General features: G+C 43.1%; 1 protein-coding gene across 6 annotated transcripts in view; it reads right to left on the minus strand.

Moving 5' to 3' along the window:
- The window catches only part of SCEL (sciellin), a 444,440-nt gene that overhangs the window by 306,972 nt on the left and 117,343 nt on the right, over positions 1-20,125 (minus strand). For all 6 annotated transcript variants that reach the window (XM_086934828.1, XM_086934831.1, XM_086934830.1 and 3 more), the window contains 2 exons: positions 11,194-11,262; positions 4,509-4,718 (listed from right to left, as the gene is read on the minus strand). In XM_086934828.1, the coding sequence (XP_086790954.1) occupies positions 4,509-4,718; positions 11,194-11,262 (279 nt within the window). The remainder of the gene's footprint in view (positions 1-4,508; positions 4,719-11,193; positions 11,263-20,125) is intronic.

Genomic DNA, 20,125 nt, shown 5'->3' on the forward strand with positions numbered 1-20,125 from the left:
GACTTCTCCGAGGTGCCCTTCTTGACTACCCAATGTGCCCACATTGTCTTTGGGCAGCCAAGTAGTATTGTTTCAGATCAGGTACCATCAGACCTCCTCCTCCAATGGCAGAGACATGTGTGTTCTAGCCTTTCTACTCCACCCTCAATCTTCATCCAGATCAGAAATGTCAGGAAAGAGTGCAACGTACGAAAGAATCCCGGGGCAGCACGTCAAATGAATGGTTGATAAATTAGAGGCAATGAGGCAGAAACACCATCTTCGCAATCGCCACACAGCCCATGAAAGACAATGGCAGGGAAGTCCAGAATCTCACCAAGTGTAGTCCCTCAGTGATCTTCTCTATGTTGGATTGATTACTCATTTGTGGGGTATGCAATAACCATTCCCAGGTAGCGGAAGGGGTCCAACTCCCATATAAGGGCACTGGCAGAACATCCCTCCCTCCACAGGCAGCCAGAGGCCCTATCTGAAACATGAGGGACTTACATAATTGATGTGGAGGCCTCATAGTTCCCCAAAAGCAATTAAATACGATAACAGGACGGGTAGAGACGCCAGAGGAAACAAGAGATATAAAAGAGCATCGTCCACATATAAGGACACCAAGCAGAGTAAGCCCCACACCATAATCCCCCATTTGGCCATATGCTGCCAGATCTGAACAGCAAAAGGCTCCAGTGCTATAACAAAGGAACGGGGACAACGGACATCCCTGACACGTGCCCCTCCCCACCTCCCACTGTGTAAAACACCTGAGAAGTGGGCTTTGCATACAACAAACGTACTCATGAACAAAAGTGGGCTCTGAACCCCATAGCCTTCAACACACACATGAGATATTGCCATTTAACTGTATCGAAGACTTAGCTATGTCTATAGACAGCTGAGCCAGTTCTTCGTCGCAACCCTCCACCTCATGCAACACATACATCAGTCACCACAGGTTCATTGAGGTACTGCGGCCAGGCATGAATTGGCATTGGTCTGCATGTATTAGTCAAGTAATGACCAGGCACAGTCAGAGGGCAAACATTTTTACAAAGTATCTTAGTGTCTATTACTCATCATAAGTGGCCTATATGCCAATGGATCCGATTGGTCGCCTCCGGGCTTTGGCAGCATTGTAATGCAACCCTTTCTCAAAGATGCTGGAAGCAAACCCCTCTCTTGCACTTCTTAGTGCACCTCTAATAGATGCTGGTTTAAGCATAGATGAAAAGGACTGGACAAACTCGGCAGGGACTCCATCGCAGCCCGGCGCCTTTTCCCCAGATAATTTTCTAAAGCAGTACAAACCTCCTCCAAGGTGAGGACTGCATCCAAGTCCTGTGCATCCAGATCTCCCAGCTGTAGTAGTGGCAATGACGCCAGACACATTTTGACCATTGCCGTGAAGACGGAGCAGGATCTCGGTATACCTGTTCCCCATAAGTATGCAATGTGTCCACTATACCGTTCTGTGTATAAATCTCCTGAGCCTGGGAAGAACAGAGGTGCAAGAAGAAAAGGTGTGAGGCCTCCCTACAAAGAATCCAGGCAAAGAGGTGCCCAGTTCTGTCCCCCTCCCTATGGAGAAGTTGGCAATACGATTTAAGCGTATACCGCTCCAGCTGTCTATCTATAAACTTTGTGACTGCTTCGGAGAGTCACAACTCCCAGTTGCGCCCATCCCTGCCATCCAGCGCGCTAATTGCCTAACCCGTGTTAGGTCATCCTCCTTCTACAGGAGCTCAGACTGTAAGGTGCGACGCACCCCACATGACAAACCGATACACCGGCCTATTAGCACCGCCTTCTTGGCCTCCCATTTGGTCGCCCAAAATTGGGTCATGGACCAATTGCACTGGAAGTAGTCTTTCAATGCCTCGGACAAGGTTTCCCTTCTGCGGGGTCCTGCAGGAGCTCAGGTGATAGCCTCCAGGTCCCCAAAGTCTGCCGAACACCCCAATGCAAGTTCACAATAAACCATAGCATGATCCGACAAGTAGCGGGAAAGGTGCAACACCTCATTAACTTCAAGGCCCACTTCATAAGAATGCGGTCAATCCTGCTATATGTTCCGAGCATCGGAGAGTAACAAATATAATCCATGGATGAGGGCTGTTTAGCTCATCAAACATTGCACTGTGTAGTCTGTGATCCCGACGCAGACAGTCTCCAAACAGCACCCAGACCAAATGGGAGTTCAGCTGCTCAGCAGCATGCAGTTGCAGGATAGATGATTGCGTGGAAAACAAGATAATGCAGGATTTAATGACCGGGCAGGTAGAGCTTCCTAAGTGCATGTCCGGGAGGCCATATTTGCTAGCCAGGCACCGCAACACAAAGGTAGACTTACAGTCAAACTTACTCTAAATAGTAGTATCATGGTCAACATTTCCTTTGACATGCTTGTTAATGCTGGGAATAGTTTGTAACCCCTGAAAATTAGTTAATCGCATTCGACACATTTAACAAATTAAATTGGATGTTTCATCAATGAAATAATGTTTCAAATTCAACAATGCAACTTCTATCAATGTGACATATGACAAAGGTTAGGTGTCACTTCTCCTTCTGCCTTTGCCACCTGTCCTAGCTTCTGCTGCAAACTAAAAAATGTAGGTCACTAGGAAAAACTTGCATATGTTAGTACTGCAACTGCTGGCTGCCATGTGTGTACCTAGTGATGTGGTTGCTTCATTACTGCTTTTTGCTGTTGCATCTGTCTAGCATCAGCTAATTATGAAAGTATGCCCATGACCACCGCTGCCACAGTCGGCAGCAGATAGTCACAGGTGCACAGTGACATGTCATATATGTGTAACAGTTTTTGAGACAAACAATTTATTCTAGAAGGGAATGAAATTAATTGTGCTTTGGAACATTGTATATCTTCCTAGTCTCATTTTGATCTCTACCTATCTCTCAATGATTTTAAAATCAATATTATGTCTGAAAATTAGATGCCCTGAGATCCAGGTGATTTGGCACCCTACCTCCTCCATCATAACATAAGGAAAGTCCGTTTTTTTATTTCAGAGTTTCTGTTCGCTGGGGCTATAACCTGTTGAAAAGCTTGAAAGGTGGTACCTTTTTGGGTGACTTGTAAAATAGTAGTGATGGGAATGCAACAGCAGAAGCAGCATGGCCAAACCCATCTACTATGAAACTCACACTGAACCACTTCACTGTAACATGCTGGTGATAGAGGTGTCTGTAGCACTAGGGTATGTGCAGAGGAGTCAATATCAGGGACATTCACAAGATGCTGATTAGACATATTTCAAATAACCAGATAACAGGTGAGCAGTGTACATTTCAATTCTTGCAATAAGAAGAAACAGATTACTATCAAGGCAGGGAAGGATTTTGTCACTGAGTACTGGTACGAAAAGCAGACAAATAGGCTCTGAGGTATAGTGAGAGACATCAAGAAAAAGCCTTAAATGTGCCACTGAATTCCATCCTTCTAAAAAGTATTCAGCAAATGGTCTGTCAGAATAGCTTTTCAACTAATTTTCCTCACTATATTCTCAGTGGGTTCGCACACAAGGATATTTCTTCCCTGCCTAAAAGCTGAGTTGAAATTAAGCCATCTGTTTTTGTTTTAAATCTTTTAATTCAATTCACAGAAAGTAAAAAGTCGTGAAAATATCACACTGAGAGATACAAGCACAAGGTTAATGTATAAATTGCATTTCAGTATGTACTTATCTAATTCCCCACCTCCCTCCTCTCCCACCACCAACACCGTGTTGTGGTGCAGTTCTAATGACCAATGTCCATGGTGACTGTTGGGTTGAGGAAGGTGCATGGGGTTTCCCTATGGGTATTTCAGTTGTCCCGCATTTTCTCCTATTTTTTGGGGCAGCCCTGACTTTCGTAAATGACGCCATCTTGAAATATGTTTGCCAACAATGAAACCAGTTTTACAGTACTTCTAGATTCGGGATTCCGAGCTACAAACCTAACTCACACATTTGGAAATGTACAGTTTTAAGATGTTATTCATTATTGAATTCCCAATGAGCAATTTGGAAACGTACATTTTTAGTGTGCTTGCTTGTGAAATCGATGCTCAAAACATGGGGAACTGATTTACAAAATTGCTAATGAAATGTCCAGATGCATGCACTTAGACCTGCACATGGTAGAAGTATGAGGCACATGTAAGGGAATTTCGTAATTTTATTAAATTGTTCTCGCGTAACCTTATTTTCATACCTCTACAACTGTAGAGCCTCCACTTTGTGAAAATTTGCATGGGTAGAGTTAGAATAGTTGAAATAATTCACAAATTATTTATTTTCTTTCACATTAAAAACTATTTTCTTTGTGATATGAATTATTCGTTTCTTATGATTATCTCATGTTTGAAGGCATATCCTTAAGACTCCTCAAGTTGAGCTTTAAATATTCTTACATTTAAAAAAAGGAGTATTTGCACATTAAGGAACTAAAACATCACTACACAAATCAGATACATTCTTTAGAAACTGCATATTAAGCAAACGTATATTTACCTAACATCCTTAGTAGGTGAAGCTGGAGTTGCTGGTAGTGGCCCTTTGGGCTTACTTTCTTGGTTAGATGGAAGGGGAACTGGTGGAGGTGACACTTTGGGCCTGTCGTTCTGCATTGACTGAGGGGGAGTTTTTGGTGGTGATACTTTCGGCTTGAAATCCTTAGTAGGTGATGGGGGCAAAGATGGCTTCTCATCAACTTTTTCAAATCTGAAGGCAAAAGAGATACAACATTCCATGAGACATTCTCATTGAAGAATGTAATTACATTTTTCTGCTAGTTATTGAAACAACTGTGGTTGGTGGGTTTCTCACCATGAGACAAATTATTTATAAACTGGACCTTTACTGACATTTTACTAATAAGCCCCCAGTTATGAGTTAGGCATAGATAGATGCAGAGAATTAACAATTTTCACTGGTAAATCTGTACCTCACTATGCCTACAAAAAGCCAATCCAAACAAAATGGGGAATAACAGTGCAAAAATAATTTACAGGCTGAACCTAATACAACATTCCTAATTCTGTGGGAATTTATGATCACATTTACCCATGTGCTGAGCAGGTGGTAATTGTGGGTAATGCCGCTGATGAGGTCAGGGAACTAGGGTGGCTAAGGGAAGAAGAGAATGTGGTCTGGCATGCTTCCACTTCCCTTTAAAGGGAATTAGATGTGTGCAGATAACTGGTGCCAGGCTACAATTGCAGCCCACTTCCAAAGTGACTTTCTGACTGGTACGGAAATAAAAAAAAAATAATTGGATATGGTGTTCTGCACCCGGAAAATCCAGTTGTAACATCATCTGACCTCTTAAAACTGAGAAAGGTGGCATCTCTCCCGGGGTTACCACTCTCCTCAACTCATAATTGGTGTATACAAAAAAGGGATGGATGGAATGCTTGAATTAATCTCATCTACTGGTAATTACTCTGGCCTCATCCCAGTCCATTGTTATTTTGCATACCATGCCATTTCAGTTTGATCTAGTCGTATGTAAATCCATCTTGACCCTGCTCCAATGGATATAGTCCAGCCCAAACTGTCAGGACAGGTCCCCCCCGAACTGGAACATATGCGCAAAGGATCGGGTTTGCCCTAATTAGGGCTCATGAGCCAGGTATAGGTTGATTCCAGTGGCACAGCATGCACGGAACCCACGTCTGGGTATATCCATTCCACTTAGGGCGACATATTAAAGTATTCAAAAAAGGGATGGATGGAATGCTTTAAATAATCTCAGCCACTGATAATTACTCGGGACGCCTCCAAGTCCATCATTATTTAGCACACCATGCCAGCTCAGTTTGGACCCTGCAATATGCAATTCAGTCTTGACTCTGCTCTGATGGGAACACTACAGCCCGAACTGCCAGAAAAGGTCCTCTCTAAACCAGAAAACAAGCAACATAGGACCAGTTTCACTCTAGTTAGGGTTCATCAGCCAGACGTAGCTTGATTCCAGTTACACAGAGTGCACTAGACCCACATCTGGGCACACCCACTAAAATATACAAAAAAGGGATGGATGGAATACTTGAATTAATCTAAGCCACTGTTAATTACTCAGGGCAGCATGCCAGACCATCATTAATTTGTACACCATTCAACCTGAATTTGGACCCAGCCATATGCAAATAAGCCCAACCCTGCTCCAATGGGAACAGTCCAGCCCAGACTACAAGGCTAGGTCTTCACTTAAGCAGAACACATGCAACCTAGGACCAATTTGACCCTATCTAGAGCTCATCACCCCAGAATATATTGATTCCAGTTGCACAGTGTGCACGGGACCCATGTCTCAGCATACCATCCCACTAGGGGCCTGATTACAAGTTTGACGAATGGGTTACTCCATCACAAACGTGACGGATAACCCGACCACAGTTATGGAATATAATGGAATCCGTCACATTTGCGATGGAGTAACCCATCCGCCAAACTCATAATCAGGCCCTAAGGGTGACACACTAAAGTAGACAAAAAAAGAATGGCTGGAATGCTTGAATTAATCTTAGTCACTGGTAATTTAATTACTCGGACTGCATCCCAGTTCATTGTTATTTTGCAAACCATGCCACCTCAGTTTGTGCTCAGCCATATGCAAATCAGTCTTGACCCTATACCAATGGGAACAGTCCAGCCCAATCTGCCAGACCAGGTCCTTCCAGAATTAGAACACAAGCAACCTAGGACAGTTGTTGCCCCTAGTTTGGACTCATCAACCAGGTACCGCTTGATTCCAGTGATACAGGGTGCACAGAACCGATGTCAGGGCATACCTGTCCCACCTAGGGCAACACACTAAAGTATTTAAAAGAGGGATGGAGGGAATGCTTGAATATTCTCACCCCTGGTATTACTTGAGGCGCATCCCAGCCTTCCGTTATTTTGGACATCACGATACCTCAATTTGAACCCGATCATATACAAATCAGTCTTGATCCTACTCCAATGAGAACAGTCCAGCTCAAACTGCCAGGCAAGGTCCTTCCTGAACCAGAACAGAAGCAACCTAGGACCGGTTTCGCTCACTGATGGAGTTACTGAAAACTAACTGTATCTACTTTGCAGTCACAGCAAATTACAGCTAACATTCAGAGAGGGGACTATTGTCATTACCTTAGATTCAGAACTATCTATTATATGGTTCAGTTGAGATCAATCTTAGGACCTGATTCACAAAGGTAAGCTTACACTTTTGTGTAAGGTTATGATTGTTTTCTATTCATAAAAGGGATTTACGAGTAGTATCTTTACAAGTGCAAAGTCTCTGGACATTAAGCAAGATAGATCATTTTTTGTGCGCAGACTCTGCACATGTAAAGATACTATTTGTTATATCCCTTTGTAAATAGCAGACAATCATAAACTTACACAGAAGTGTAAATTTACCTATTTTAATGCCCACAGTGTCCTAGTGCCACACTAGCTAGTTCTCAAAATGAGGAGACCTGGAACTTTGTTTCACAGTACCAAACACAAACAGAACACCCCTCTAAGCCCACTCGAAATTTCCACAAAATCATTTTATAAAAATAACATACTAAATACAAATAGTCCTACTTTAAGCCAATTAAATACCAATTTGCAATATGCTCCACACGCTCCACTACTCCAGCTGCATCATCCATAGCTTAAACACACTTGCTGGGCATTGGGAGACAGCCTCCCTCCAGCAAGAAGATCAATGGTTGAGCTCTACGGTTCATCCTTCTTCCACGCAGGCACAAACGACACACTCCAAAGGAAGGAACAAAACATTCAAGCCAGCCTGGACATAACATGGCCATCCACTAGACAGCTATCAATTCAAAGTAAGGGCCATATGTATCAACACATTTCCCCATAGACACAGAATGGGAAAAACCCTTTGATACATCTGGCCCTAAGTTTCTCAACCTAAAATGAGTCACGCACAATTAATACAAAAACATTCTCACAGCTCTTCATATAGTACACCTAATAATACTAAAGCATTAATCACTAACACATCAATCCACTGTGATTCATACTCTGGTCTACTAGAAGCCAAGATCAATGTGAAAAAGCACAGCTCAGAATGCCCAGCATGAAAAAATGAATATGACAGCTGTTTTTTCAACAAATGTTGGAAATATCGAAAAAATCATTATTCTAAAAATCTGAATTTGTGGATTCTGACTTTAAGTCCAACGTTTTGAGATTGAAACTTCAGTTATGTCAATTTCTGTAAATGGTAAAACGTTATTAAATTGCAGATACGTTTTTAGCCTTTTTATTCAATATATTTGATTTAGATGGAAAACGAAATTATATTTTATGTGCAGACACATTTTAAAACTTTATTATTACATGCTACTTCCATGTACTTTTTCATCTTCGTTTTTTCCATTTTTTACTACTATATTACAATTATACATGAAATCAACAATAACTTCTGAAATGTTCAAGTAGTTCTCTAATTGCGTTTTAGGGTTCGTAGACCTTTTCATCAGGAGGAAAATTTAAATATATATAAATTAAAGTAAAACAGATCATTATCCAGGTATTTTTAAACGGCCTTGTTGCTCAAAATGACAGACTTAGTTGTAACTAAACATCTATACAATTCGAAATCAGATAAATACATTAATCTACCATCTCCATTTAGTAACATTTGCTCTGGTCTGGGAAATCATGCTACGAATAACAGCAATTAAGATATCAAGACCAAGGCAATAAAGAGGGAGAAAGTTTACTGTGATTCCACAACAGAACCTACATAAAGCCAAGTGGATATTTTCGCGTTTGTGCGCCTCAAGCAGTCACATCATGGAACTATATAGCACTATATTTTATTAATGAGGCCCTCCAATTACTGAAATAATCCAGTTCTCTTCACCAGGCCTTCCACCACTAACAATCAACAATAGACATTTCTACAATGTTGCTTTGTTTGTTAAAGCCAGCTGGGATTTTGAGATGTATTGTGACTGGAAGGTGTCTTTAAGCTCAAAACATATAATTAAATGCTGCAAGCCTGTGCCAGTAATCACAAATAATAAATGCACTTGCGTAGCCCACTTTTAGACATTGAGGGGCATATTTTTGGAATTTGTCACGCCGTGCTGTGCAGCAAGTCACGTTACTGCGCTGCACTGCATGAAAGGGAAGGGGCAGGAATACGCCATATTTAAAAGAATATGGCGCATTCCTGCCTTTTACTGCGCTCGCACCATTTTGGCTACCTGCCGCCAAAGCAGGCACCCGTACACCATTGTGCAAGGGTGCCTGTGTGAAATTCGTGATTGTTTTTGTAAAGGAAGGAGCAACTTCCTGCAAAAAACCCAATCTTTGGAGGCATATTTCTCTATCTATGAGTGCTGCAGAATGGAGCACACAAAGAAAGAGGAAGTAACAAGGAGAAATAAGGCTATTTCTCCTCGTTATGCCTCTCTTGGGAAGGTGTATTATTTTTGGGCCTTCCCAGGTTTGCCAGTTCTGGAAAATCTGGAAATGTGTCAAAAACCATGGGAGCTGTGTGCGAACACCCACGCAATGCCTATGGGATGCCTCCCTAGCTCAGAGGAAGGCTACTCAGTGATGTGTGCTGCGTTGCTTTACTCTAGATTTATGAAGCCACTCAGGACCACACATGGTATCTAATTTTTGAGCTGAGTCGCTCAGTAGCGGCTCGTAGTGGGAGTGTTGCGGGCGAGGGGCCTGGGGTGGGGCAGGGTGGAGGGTAGTAAACTCCGGCATACGGCCGACCTGAGGTAAGTGCATAAATAAATAAATAAAACGAATTACATTGCGCACGCTGCAACACAAATGGCTCATTATATAAACGTTTCCTAATCCTATTTTTCTCTTATTTGGTGGCATTAATTAAACATCAGTTGAAATGTACATAAACATGAAAACAGAAATATACAATCTGTTGTGGACCAGGCAAATTGTGTCTGCCCACTTCCCTGCCCAATCTTTATATGCTGATTCTACACAGTTTACAACTATGCTATTCCTATCCCATCACGTTTGTCCCCTTCGCCCGATGTTGCCTCTTTTGGATCTGTGAAGGCATTTAATAAAAGAAATGCTCTAATAATAAGATATCAGATTAATAACATTGATTGTTATGAAATTAGTATATTCTTGGGCATATCAAGACTTTTTTAGGAAGTATTGTATTATTTGTAAGATATAAGTTAAACCTAGTTTAAGGGCCTCATCTTATTTTGGAGAAATGACTCAGGCTGGTGAAGTGTTACTCCATAATGCTGAATGTCCAAAACGACGAAAACTCTTTCCCTCAAACAATTTGAAGAAATTGAAAAACAAAAGAAAAAAGACATTTAGGATGAGAAAGTGGAACTAGAAAACCGGACACAAGAAAAGCACAGGAGTAATGGAGAGGGGAGGGCAAAGAGGCACATATTATAAGTAGGTGTAAATGTGCAAGGGTATATGCTCAGGTAGAGATAAAAGGGTAGAGGTAGGGTTAGAAGCACTGGGGTTTAGAGCGGTAAGTACTAGGTGTAGGTGAATAAGGGGTTTCGTGTATCCTGAGAAAAGAGACTGAAAGCATTTTTTATTTTTTTAATGAGAGTCATTCAAAAGGATGCATTTGACATCCTGGTAATGGAATGTGTGAGAAAAATGTAGAGGAAAAGAGTTTGTTGGAAAAATTCCCTACATCAGGGTTATTTTAGTGCATTTTTCTCCAGATTCACAAACACTCAGTTTACACATATGTCTTTATTATTGCTTGTTATCATGGGATAGGTAAAAAACAATGTTTTTAGACTATAATATTAAATGCCCATCCAGCAAGTAGAATATAGTTGAAGCATTACAGTTCTTTCATTGCCTCCTGGGTGCCTATTGTGTAATTTTTGCGAGTCCGAACACTTGGGGACCGATCACAGAGCATGACCTAATGTGTATATATTTGTAGCGAGATCTGCACAGAACAACCACTGCAAAAATGGCTAAGCAATATTTGCGCTGGATGGTGCAAATGCCATTTTTGCACTCGTCAATTTATTCAAATATTGGTGCAACAATTAAATGTTTTTGTTCAAAGTTAATGTGATCAGGTCCTAGGACAAAACTTTAACCACGGCAAAGCCCCCATCACTCAAACATACCATAACCAGGAAACAGAGCAAAATGGAAGCCAATACAATTTGTGAAATTGGTTGTATGAAAAGATTGACTTTACCTCGCCCTCGCACTTTCAACCAGATTAGATCTTGGCTTTTCATTGGATGAGTCTGAAGAATAGGTGGCACTAGAAAACAGGAAGTGAAATGGACATTGTCATTTGACTGCATCATGAATCCATTAGGTACAGGAGCGGTTAAATGGCAGGTACTGTTGTAATAGGTTGTATGACGTTACAACGCATACTTTTACCACGCATGCCTTTACAACGCGGTTTTTACAACGCATGCCTTTACAACGCATTGCGCTTTGGGGTGCTGGATAGTGAAAAGTTTAATTTACTATTCCAACTCCAGTCCCCGTGGACACTAGGGAAGGTGTTGGATAGTAAATTAAACTTATTCCCTATCCTATATGTAATGACTACGTTGTAATGGTAGTGCGTTGTAAAAGTTTCGTTGTAAAGGTTGTATACCGTTGTAATACGCAGGTGGGTTAATACAGGTAAATTATTACAGGCAAAGAAATAGGAATGCCGAGCAGTGGATTTAGGCATGAATTGATGTTTTTTTTTTCCTAGCAAAGGTACAAATTGAAGCTTTTTAAGAAGCATGTGTACCACCCAATCAGACATCTCCTGAGATAAAATATCGATGCTACTATCTTTTTTTTAACATATTAGTTTAAAGGGTCAAAAAAACATTGCCTCAATCACTCCATTACGAGTGCATTGTAAAATGCTGGCACCCATATACGTCATTGTTTGCATGGGTGTCAGAATGTGTATCTTTCTGTAAAATCCGACAATCATATTTTTCACCCTAACAGTTTCAGCAGGTCGAACTTGGCACAATTTACTGGGTGAAAAATCCCCAGTTAATACCAGCAAGCACCAAAGTCCACGTGTTATATCTCATTTTCAGAGCAAAACTCATAATTACGTTAATTCTTCATGTCCAAGAAACAATCATCCGCAAAGTATCTCAACTTAGTGGTATAACAAAGATGCAATTAAAAAGTAATCAAGGTTTATGTGTTTGTTTTTACATTTTTGTTGATAAATGTCTGTTTTGCCCACAACTATGTTTGTGAGTGTATACCTTAGAACAATGAAAACGTCTGCCTGTAGTCACAAACTTGGCACATAAGATATGTTCTTGAGAATCAGCACCCTAATACCCTCATTATGAGTGGTTCGTTAAATTATGGTATGTTCAGTAACTTCTATTAACACACATTCTGTAATTTGGGATTTTCTGACAAACACCGCATCCCTGCAAGCTTCTCAATGTGAGTTTCGGGTTAAACAAGACATAAGTTACTGTGGAAAAATGCCTAGTAAATCTTGGGACATGCAGATTTTGGTACGGTCAACCCCACATCTTCATGTTATGCCCCATTTTGAAGGCAAACACGGGGTGGCTGGTAATTATCACACCTGATAAACTCCTAACTCATTGGTATCGTGCGAAGTTGGAAATGTTTGCATTTTGCACAATCAGCAAAGTTTGCAGGGGCATATTATCAAGGACATGCGATACATTATCGCCGCTTTTATCGGCAGGAAACTGCTGATAAAGCGGCGATAATGGCCTTGATAATATGCTCTATGGAATTCCAATCGAAGCCCATGTTAGATGTAAACACATCTAACATGGGCTTCGATTGGAATTCATAGAGCATATTATCAAGCCCATTATCGCCGCTTTATCGGCAGTTTCCTGCCGATAAAAGCGGCGATAATGTATCGCCTGTCCTTGATAATATGCCCCGCAGTGTTTCCCAATATTACCGAATTTTGTTTGCTGGAAATGTTTCTTCTACAAATGGTTGTTGTAAGAGGATTTTTTTCTCAGCACCTACTTTTTGCATGAGAGCTCTTACAAAAACATTTTTTCAGACACTGTTTCTCCACCAAAGACTTTATCAGGGCGACATATGCTTCTAGGGTGGAAGTTTAGGGAGGAGGCTGGGGTGGGGCAGGTTCTACGGTTTTCTTTCGGTTTTTATCAGGGCTTTGACAATACACATCGGGCAACACACCCATCCGCTATCGCCATGAGTTCTGCAGGGGGTCCTCGCGACCCTACTATAGGGACCCTTAATTTAGGCTCACCACTTTTTCTCAATGGTTAGTTTTCCAGCCCTGACCTGGAAAGTCAATGACCTGTTGGATAAGATCTAATGCACGGCGGTCCTCCACTACACCAAGTGGTCCAGCCCTGCAGTCCTGATGCTACGAGAGACCCACCTGTTTGGCACTCAATGTTCCCTCCTGTGCAGATTTGGGTATGACCGGGTTTATCATGCGGAGTATGCCAGGGGATCCAGGGGGCAATACTTCTGCAAAAAACATTACCATTTGAAGTGACCAACATGATCAGAGGGCAACTATGTAGTAGCTGAGGGACACCGTGGACGGCTGTCCTAGGAACCTCCTGAGCGTCTACGTTCTGTTTCCCCACCTGACACGAACCCTCGCGGCACTCACGTAGGCCACTTCTGGGCTACCACAGGGGACCACTGTCCTCGTGGCGGACCTCAGCGGGACACCTTAGCCCGCACTGGACAACACTGGTCCTCTGACCGGCCATCAGAGGTGTGGGATGGGACAGCTGGATGGACTCCTGGGGACTGTGTGATGCAGGGAGGACCTGGTATGCCGCCAGTAGGTATATACATACACGTCAGCCTCCACTAAAACCCTATCCCAAATTTACCTTATTCTTCTCACAACAACTGACATGCTCCACACAACAGTGGCCAGTGAGGGTAAATTCCAGAGGCATGAAGGGTGACCTGTGCACAAAAATTCAATAATGGTCAAAGTTGGATGATTCTATCTTGTACATGTGTCTCAGAATGCAGCCCGCGGCTACTTTCCATAATTGAAAGCACCTAGTAGACCACTTGTGGGTGACTACGACACGGATCTACTTCTTTCTCCCTTCAGTTACTGAGACACCTTAATCTAAAGACAAACTAGACTGGGCATAAGGCCACACCACACAATGGCAGAAAAGGAGACATGCACTCATTTACAAAATGGCGCTGCTTTCTTTTTTAAATCTCTGCCTAGCACTACAAATCTAAATGCAGTATGACACCACAGTGTTTCATGTAGGTCTTCAAAATATTCAAACTTTTGTTTTAGGAATGCACTTCCTTCCTATTGTTTCCTCGCAATGCTCATAATTTAAAAAAAACTGTTTCACAAGCAAACTGTGGTTGTAACACAGGCACACAAGGCGGTGGAAAGCAAGTTGTAAGAGAAGGAAATTATAACATTATTCATTATTCTCCGCACTCGTGCTTAGAGTGCAGGTTTCAAGTAGATGTGTTTATATCTTCATCAGATGTTACTATCAGCCTCCAAAGATTGACAGGAAAAGCATTCTCTGTTTTCAAAGAAAAATATTTCTTTTTTTTCTATTTTCTAATTCTACTCTGCGCTGCTATCAATCATAAGAATAGCAGATTAGTATGGGGTGCTGCCCAGATCGGTAGCAGGCAGCCACAGAGGACATAAATTCATCCAGGATTTATTGAGAAATAATTGCCTGATTATTTTACAATTGCCAGGAAAGAAGCCATCAGCTAAACTACGCTACTGGTTTCATGTTTTTTCTTGCACAGCAATACCAATCGCTAACAGGAGTCTCCCAGCACCATTCGCGTGCTGTCGCTTAGCAACTGACAACGGCGTATCATATATGCCAATGTTGTATCTGTTCAAATATAGCCATCATTGTGTTTTTCTCGGATGAGGCTGCAATCTGATTTGACTCTCAGAGATCAGCATGGGTCAATCCTGCCTGCGGGGCATGCACTGAGCTAGCTGCATAATGCCAGGGCAGCATCATGTTGAAACCGGTATGGAAATTGTAGGATTCTGAGCGCGAGCTCAGGGCTGTTTGCAAGCACAGAAGAGACATTGCAGTACCTTGGGCTTCATATGCGCATAAAGAGGTGAATGGCATTGGTTCACTTACAATTCCAAATATTTATGCAATATTAACAACAACAAAAAAACGAAAAATGGACACAGATTATCTAAGGTGCCTTAATCAAAATTGGTCAGCCATCTTATGTAGTTATTTTAGCCATTCATTTACGTTTCTTAAAAAATGTTTATTCTCTAAGTCCAGAACTGACTGGTCGGGTTTTCGGGAAGGAATTAGTATGTTGGATCAACGCACGTGTTTTTTAATATCTTTTAAGCTTCACAAAACATAGAAGAGAAAGGGGATACCGGAATTCATTACAAATATATTAAATAAACAAAAATGATTGCTCAGTACTAGATTGATGTTAGCATATATAGATCTGAAAGTCAATTACACTCTTCACCAGCAATGGAAGTGGGCCATAGTGCTTGGCAGGCATGACCAAGTGAGTATCAATGATAAACCTGTTGAGCCCAATAGTGGTTGTGTTCAATTGCCGTTCACTCATTGCGCTAAATGGGGTCGTCACCAGAACACCAGCTGGGTATGCGTCATTTTGAGAACCACGGCCTCCAGTTATTTATACAGGACAAGTTGTGGCAGTCATATAGGCACCTCCCATTGAACTGGTCTTCAGTGAGTAAGGGGATCCCTTCTATGGCATCACAGGCCTAACTTTATCCAAGATCAACACGTGGCCAGTTTCTTAATTTGAGGTGTAACCTTCATCTTAACTGGTAATATCGCAAGTACTCACAATTACAGGGGGACCTGGGTGAATACTGGGCAGTTGTCGGGTTATTCGAAAAGGAAAGTGGGTCGCTTTGTGAACAGTCATGTGTTCCAATCAGTTTTGCATAGTGGGGGTGCTTTATATATGGGTTGAGGTGGATTTACAGGCCCATTATCTGCAAAGAATATGTCTTTTGGAGATGTTCATAGGAATTGGAGTAGGATGGTTTTGTTGTGTGTGTGGGTTTCAGTGGTTATGGATGCAGCTCTAGAGCACAGCTGTAAGCCACACTGGGTCAGAAATATGCAAAGTACAGGCGCCAACTTTGAGCTGACCTCAAGGTCAGTAGATGTTGGAGTGAGATGAGTCTATGAAACTACGCCACCTCTAAGGCACATATACTTAAACACATGTTATGTTATGTTAAAAGTGTTTAATACCGCGCACATACACCAATTGGTTTCTTGGCGCTCGAGGACCGTGGAAGAGGACACAGGGAGTGTAGGCAGCTAACCGTGAGCAAGACGGAACAAATGAGTTTTCAGAGATTTGCGGAAGGTGGGGTAGTCAGAAGTGAGCCGAATTGGGAGGGGAAGGGAGTTCCAAGTGGATGGGGCAAGGTAAGAGAAGCCAGCACCACCATGCTTCTTGCGTCTGAACCTGGGAATTACCAGCAAATTGTGGGCAGAGGATCTAAGGTGTTGGGAGGGAACATAAGGGTGTAGGAAGAGAGAAATGAAAGCTGGGGCAGAAACAAAAAGAGATTTAAAGATAGTGCAGCCAAGTTTAAAGATGCAACGTTGCGCAACCGGGAGCCAGTGGAGGGTTTTTAACAGCGGGGTGACATGTTGGTGTTTGGGTTGCTGGAAGATTAATCTGGCTGCCTGGTTTTGCACCAGTTGGAGCCGTTGAAGATGGTATGCTGGGATCCCCACGTATAGACAGTTGGCATAGTCTAAACGTGAGGTAACCAGGGCCAAGATGACAAGAATAAGAGCCTCTGGAGATAGGAACCTTCGGATCTTCCCGATCCTGCGAAGGTGGAAGAAGCAGGCCGAGGTAACAGCATTAATATGCGGCCGCATCGAAAGGTCACTGGAGATGGTAACACCTAGGCTCTTCACGGAGTCAACTGGGCAGGGAGGGGGGCCGAGGGCAGGGGGCCAGAAGTTGGGAGTCCAAGGATGTGGGGGCCCACCAATCAGGACCAGCTCTGTCTTGCTAGGATTGAGCTTCAGCTGGCTGAAGTTCATCCACTCATAGATGGAGAGCATAGTGGTTTGGAAATTAGAGCAGGAGAGAGGGGAGGAGTCGATAGGAAAGATAAGTTGCAGATCATCTGCATAATTAAAAGTGGTAACAGAAGAGTGGCGGAGAGAAACCAGGAGAGGCTGCATATAAAGATTAAACAGAAGATGAGAGAGAGCAGAACCCTGGGGGACACCGCAGGAAAGTGATGTGCAGGGGGAAGAAAAGGAAGATAAGTGTACGGATTGGGTCCGGAGTTGGAGGAAGGACACAATCCAAGACAGGGCCAGGCCCGAGATCCCAGCATTTCTGACACGGTCGACCAGGATGTCATGGTCGACCGTGTCAAAAGCGGCCGAGAGATCAAGTAGCACTAGGCCCTGGGCCATGTTCTTATCAGCCCCCTGTCTCAGCGTGTCCATGACCGCAATCACCACTGCCTCCGTGGAATGGGAGGGTCTAAATCCAGCCTGTTGATCATCGAGGAAATGAGTTTCCTCGATGAAGGTGCTCAGGCAACGGGTGACATAGGTTTCCAAGACCTTCCCCAAGTATGGGAGAAGGGAAATAGGTTGATAGTTGCCCAGGACCGCAGGGTCGGAACCGGGTTTTTTTAGAATAGGTACTACCACAGCGCTTTTAAAAGCATTGGGGACAGAGCCTGTGGAAAGTGAACGATTTAGAAGGTCCAGAGGAGGGCCGGGACAGGCCATAAAGGCGTCTCTAAGGATTTGGGGAGGGCAACAGTCCTTGGGGGAGCCTGAGCCCACAGCCGAGAGTAATGAAAGGAAAGTGTCTAAAGAGATAGGGGGAAATACCTTCAGGGAGTGAGGATTCGAAGGAGGAAGGGCGCTGGTCTGAGACATAGTGGTGGGGGGAATATTGTTTTTAATCGTGGAAATTTTGTCAATAAAAAAAGAATTAAGGGAGTCGCACAAAGCTTGTGAAGGCTGAGGCTGAGGTGTTACACGGTCGGGTAAAGAAAGTTCAGCTACAATTGAGAAAATTTCTTTTGACTTGGATGCAGAGTTGATTACTTTCTGGGAGAAATAAGCAGATTTGGCCAAAATAATGGATTTTTTGTAAGATTTTAGTAGATCAGTGTAGGCAGACTTCAATAAAGGATCATAGTTACGCCTCCAACGGCGCTCAGCCTGACGAAGAAGGAGTTTGCTGGCCTTGAGTTGGTCAGTGAACCAGCGCTGAGCGTCGTGGGGTCGCTTAGATTTAATGGTTTTAACTGGAGCGACTACTTCATTGGCTTGAGACAGCCATTGATCTACTGCGGTAGCTTGAGAGTTCAAATCAGGGTGGCTAAGGGGGAAGGTGGAAGCAAGGGTCGAGTGGAAGAGAGAAGTATCGGCGTGCTTCCAATTACGTGCCGAGAAGTTGGAGGCTGGTGGGGGGCGGGTGGGTACAGAGATTTTTAGGGCAAAAGAAATGAAAAAGTGGTCGGACCAGGTGCAGGGATACACCAGAGGAGAGGTAATATCCAGATTGGTGGTCCAAACCTGGTCCAAGGTATGGCCCTTGATGTGAGTAGCAACAGAGATATGTTGTAAGAAATTTAGGCCAGATAGCAAACAAGAAAATTCAAGTGAAAGGGAGGATTCAAGGGGATCAGATGGCCAATAATTAAAATCACCGATGATCAAGATCCTAGCAGAATTGATGGTCAGTTGAGAAATGAAATCACTGAACAGAGATGGGAAGGAGGGCATATTAACAGGGGGACGGTACACTAGAACGCAAATGAAGGAGTGTTTGGGAGAGGAGAATTTCAACATAAGAATGTCAGAGTTCAATATAGGGGTGGTTGTTAAAGAGGTGAATTGTAGGTTGGAACGAATGATGGCAGCAACTCCACAACCCGGTCTGCCAGAGGTCCTGTTAGAATGAAGGATATAGTAGCCCGAGGGTATTGCGGCCAAGATGTCAGGATAGGAGTCCGCGTGTAGCCAAGTTTCAACGAGGAGCAAGATGTCAATATTGCCATCCGCGAGAAGTTGGAGCACCTCAAGCTGGTGTTTTGGGAGGGAGCGGGTGTTAAGATACACTACAGAGATGGAGCTCGTACCAGGGGAACTAGGCCTGGAAGATATGGGGGTGGCAGAGTTGGAGGGAAGGGTAGTAGAAGGAGGAGCCAAGGGGATACCAGATGTGAAAGGGGAGAAAATGCCATGAATCCGAGCGATAGCGATAGCGATCGGGTGAGGGGCAGGAGGGGCACAGGAGAAAAAGGAACGAAGATCCTGTGAGGTATATGTAATGCGTTGAGCAGCATGCATGGCCCCCGGCCCCAGTCGGCCGCGGACGGGCGCAGACGGGCTTGACTTATGCGCGACTTCGGCGCGAAGTCGGCGCTCCCGCTGCGCTCTTCCGCTGCGCTTCCTCCAGGTTGCCATTTATGCTAATCGATGCAACCAGGAGTTACAGGTGCACAGATATTGAGTAAACTTACCATTATTAATCCTATTTACACTTTACACTTCATGCTTCATCTGATCCTTTTTTGTATGTTTTTAACCCAAGAAAAATCTGAAAGTCAACATGTATAATCTAGGATGTCAAATACCTCCATGAACAGCCTTGCGCTTAAGGCACCTCATTAGTTTCTATTTCGCAGATTATAATTGTTCCCTTCAGTGACTCCCAGAGGGATTCTCCCCCTCCCTAAAAAGTGGATTAATATAGATCTCTCTTGATCCCCTGCCATAGATTTTGCTCGTAGAATTGAAAACTGTCGATCTGGCAGAATCTGCTGGGCACATCAGGAGTCTATTTACTTCCGTCTATGTGGTAAAAGCTATTGATGTCCAAAACTTCACACCTGGAAATATCTAGAATCCTGAAAAGGTTGAATGAATTCGACAATTTTCAGCATCACATTTTGTAACTTCCTTGCTATTAAAGATAACAGACACTCAACTTGCTACCCAGTTGCAGTATTAACCTAAAGTTTATATATAAAGTCAGAAGCATTTACTATTAATATACCTTTTAGGATATGGTGCTACACCTGTAATGTGCAAAGCTGGTCAGAGAGGAGGCTATATCAGTGC

Source organism: Lissotriton vulgaris, chromosome 8 (assembly GCF_964263255.1).
Source record: "Lissotriton vulgaris chromosome 8, aLisVul1.2, whole genome shotgun sequence".
In the NCBI taxonomy this organism is placed as follows: domain Eukaryota; kingdom Metazoa; phylum Chordata; class Amphibia; order Caudata; family Salamandridae; genus Lissotriton; species Lissotriton vulgaris.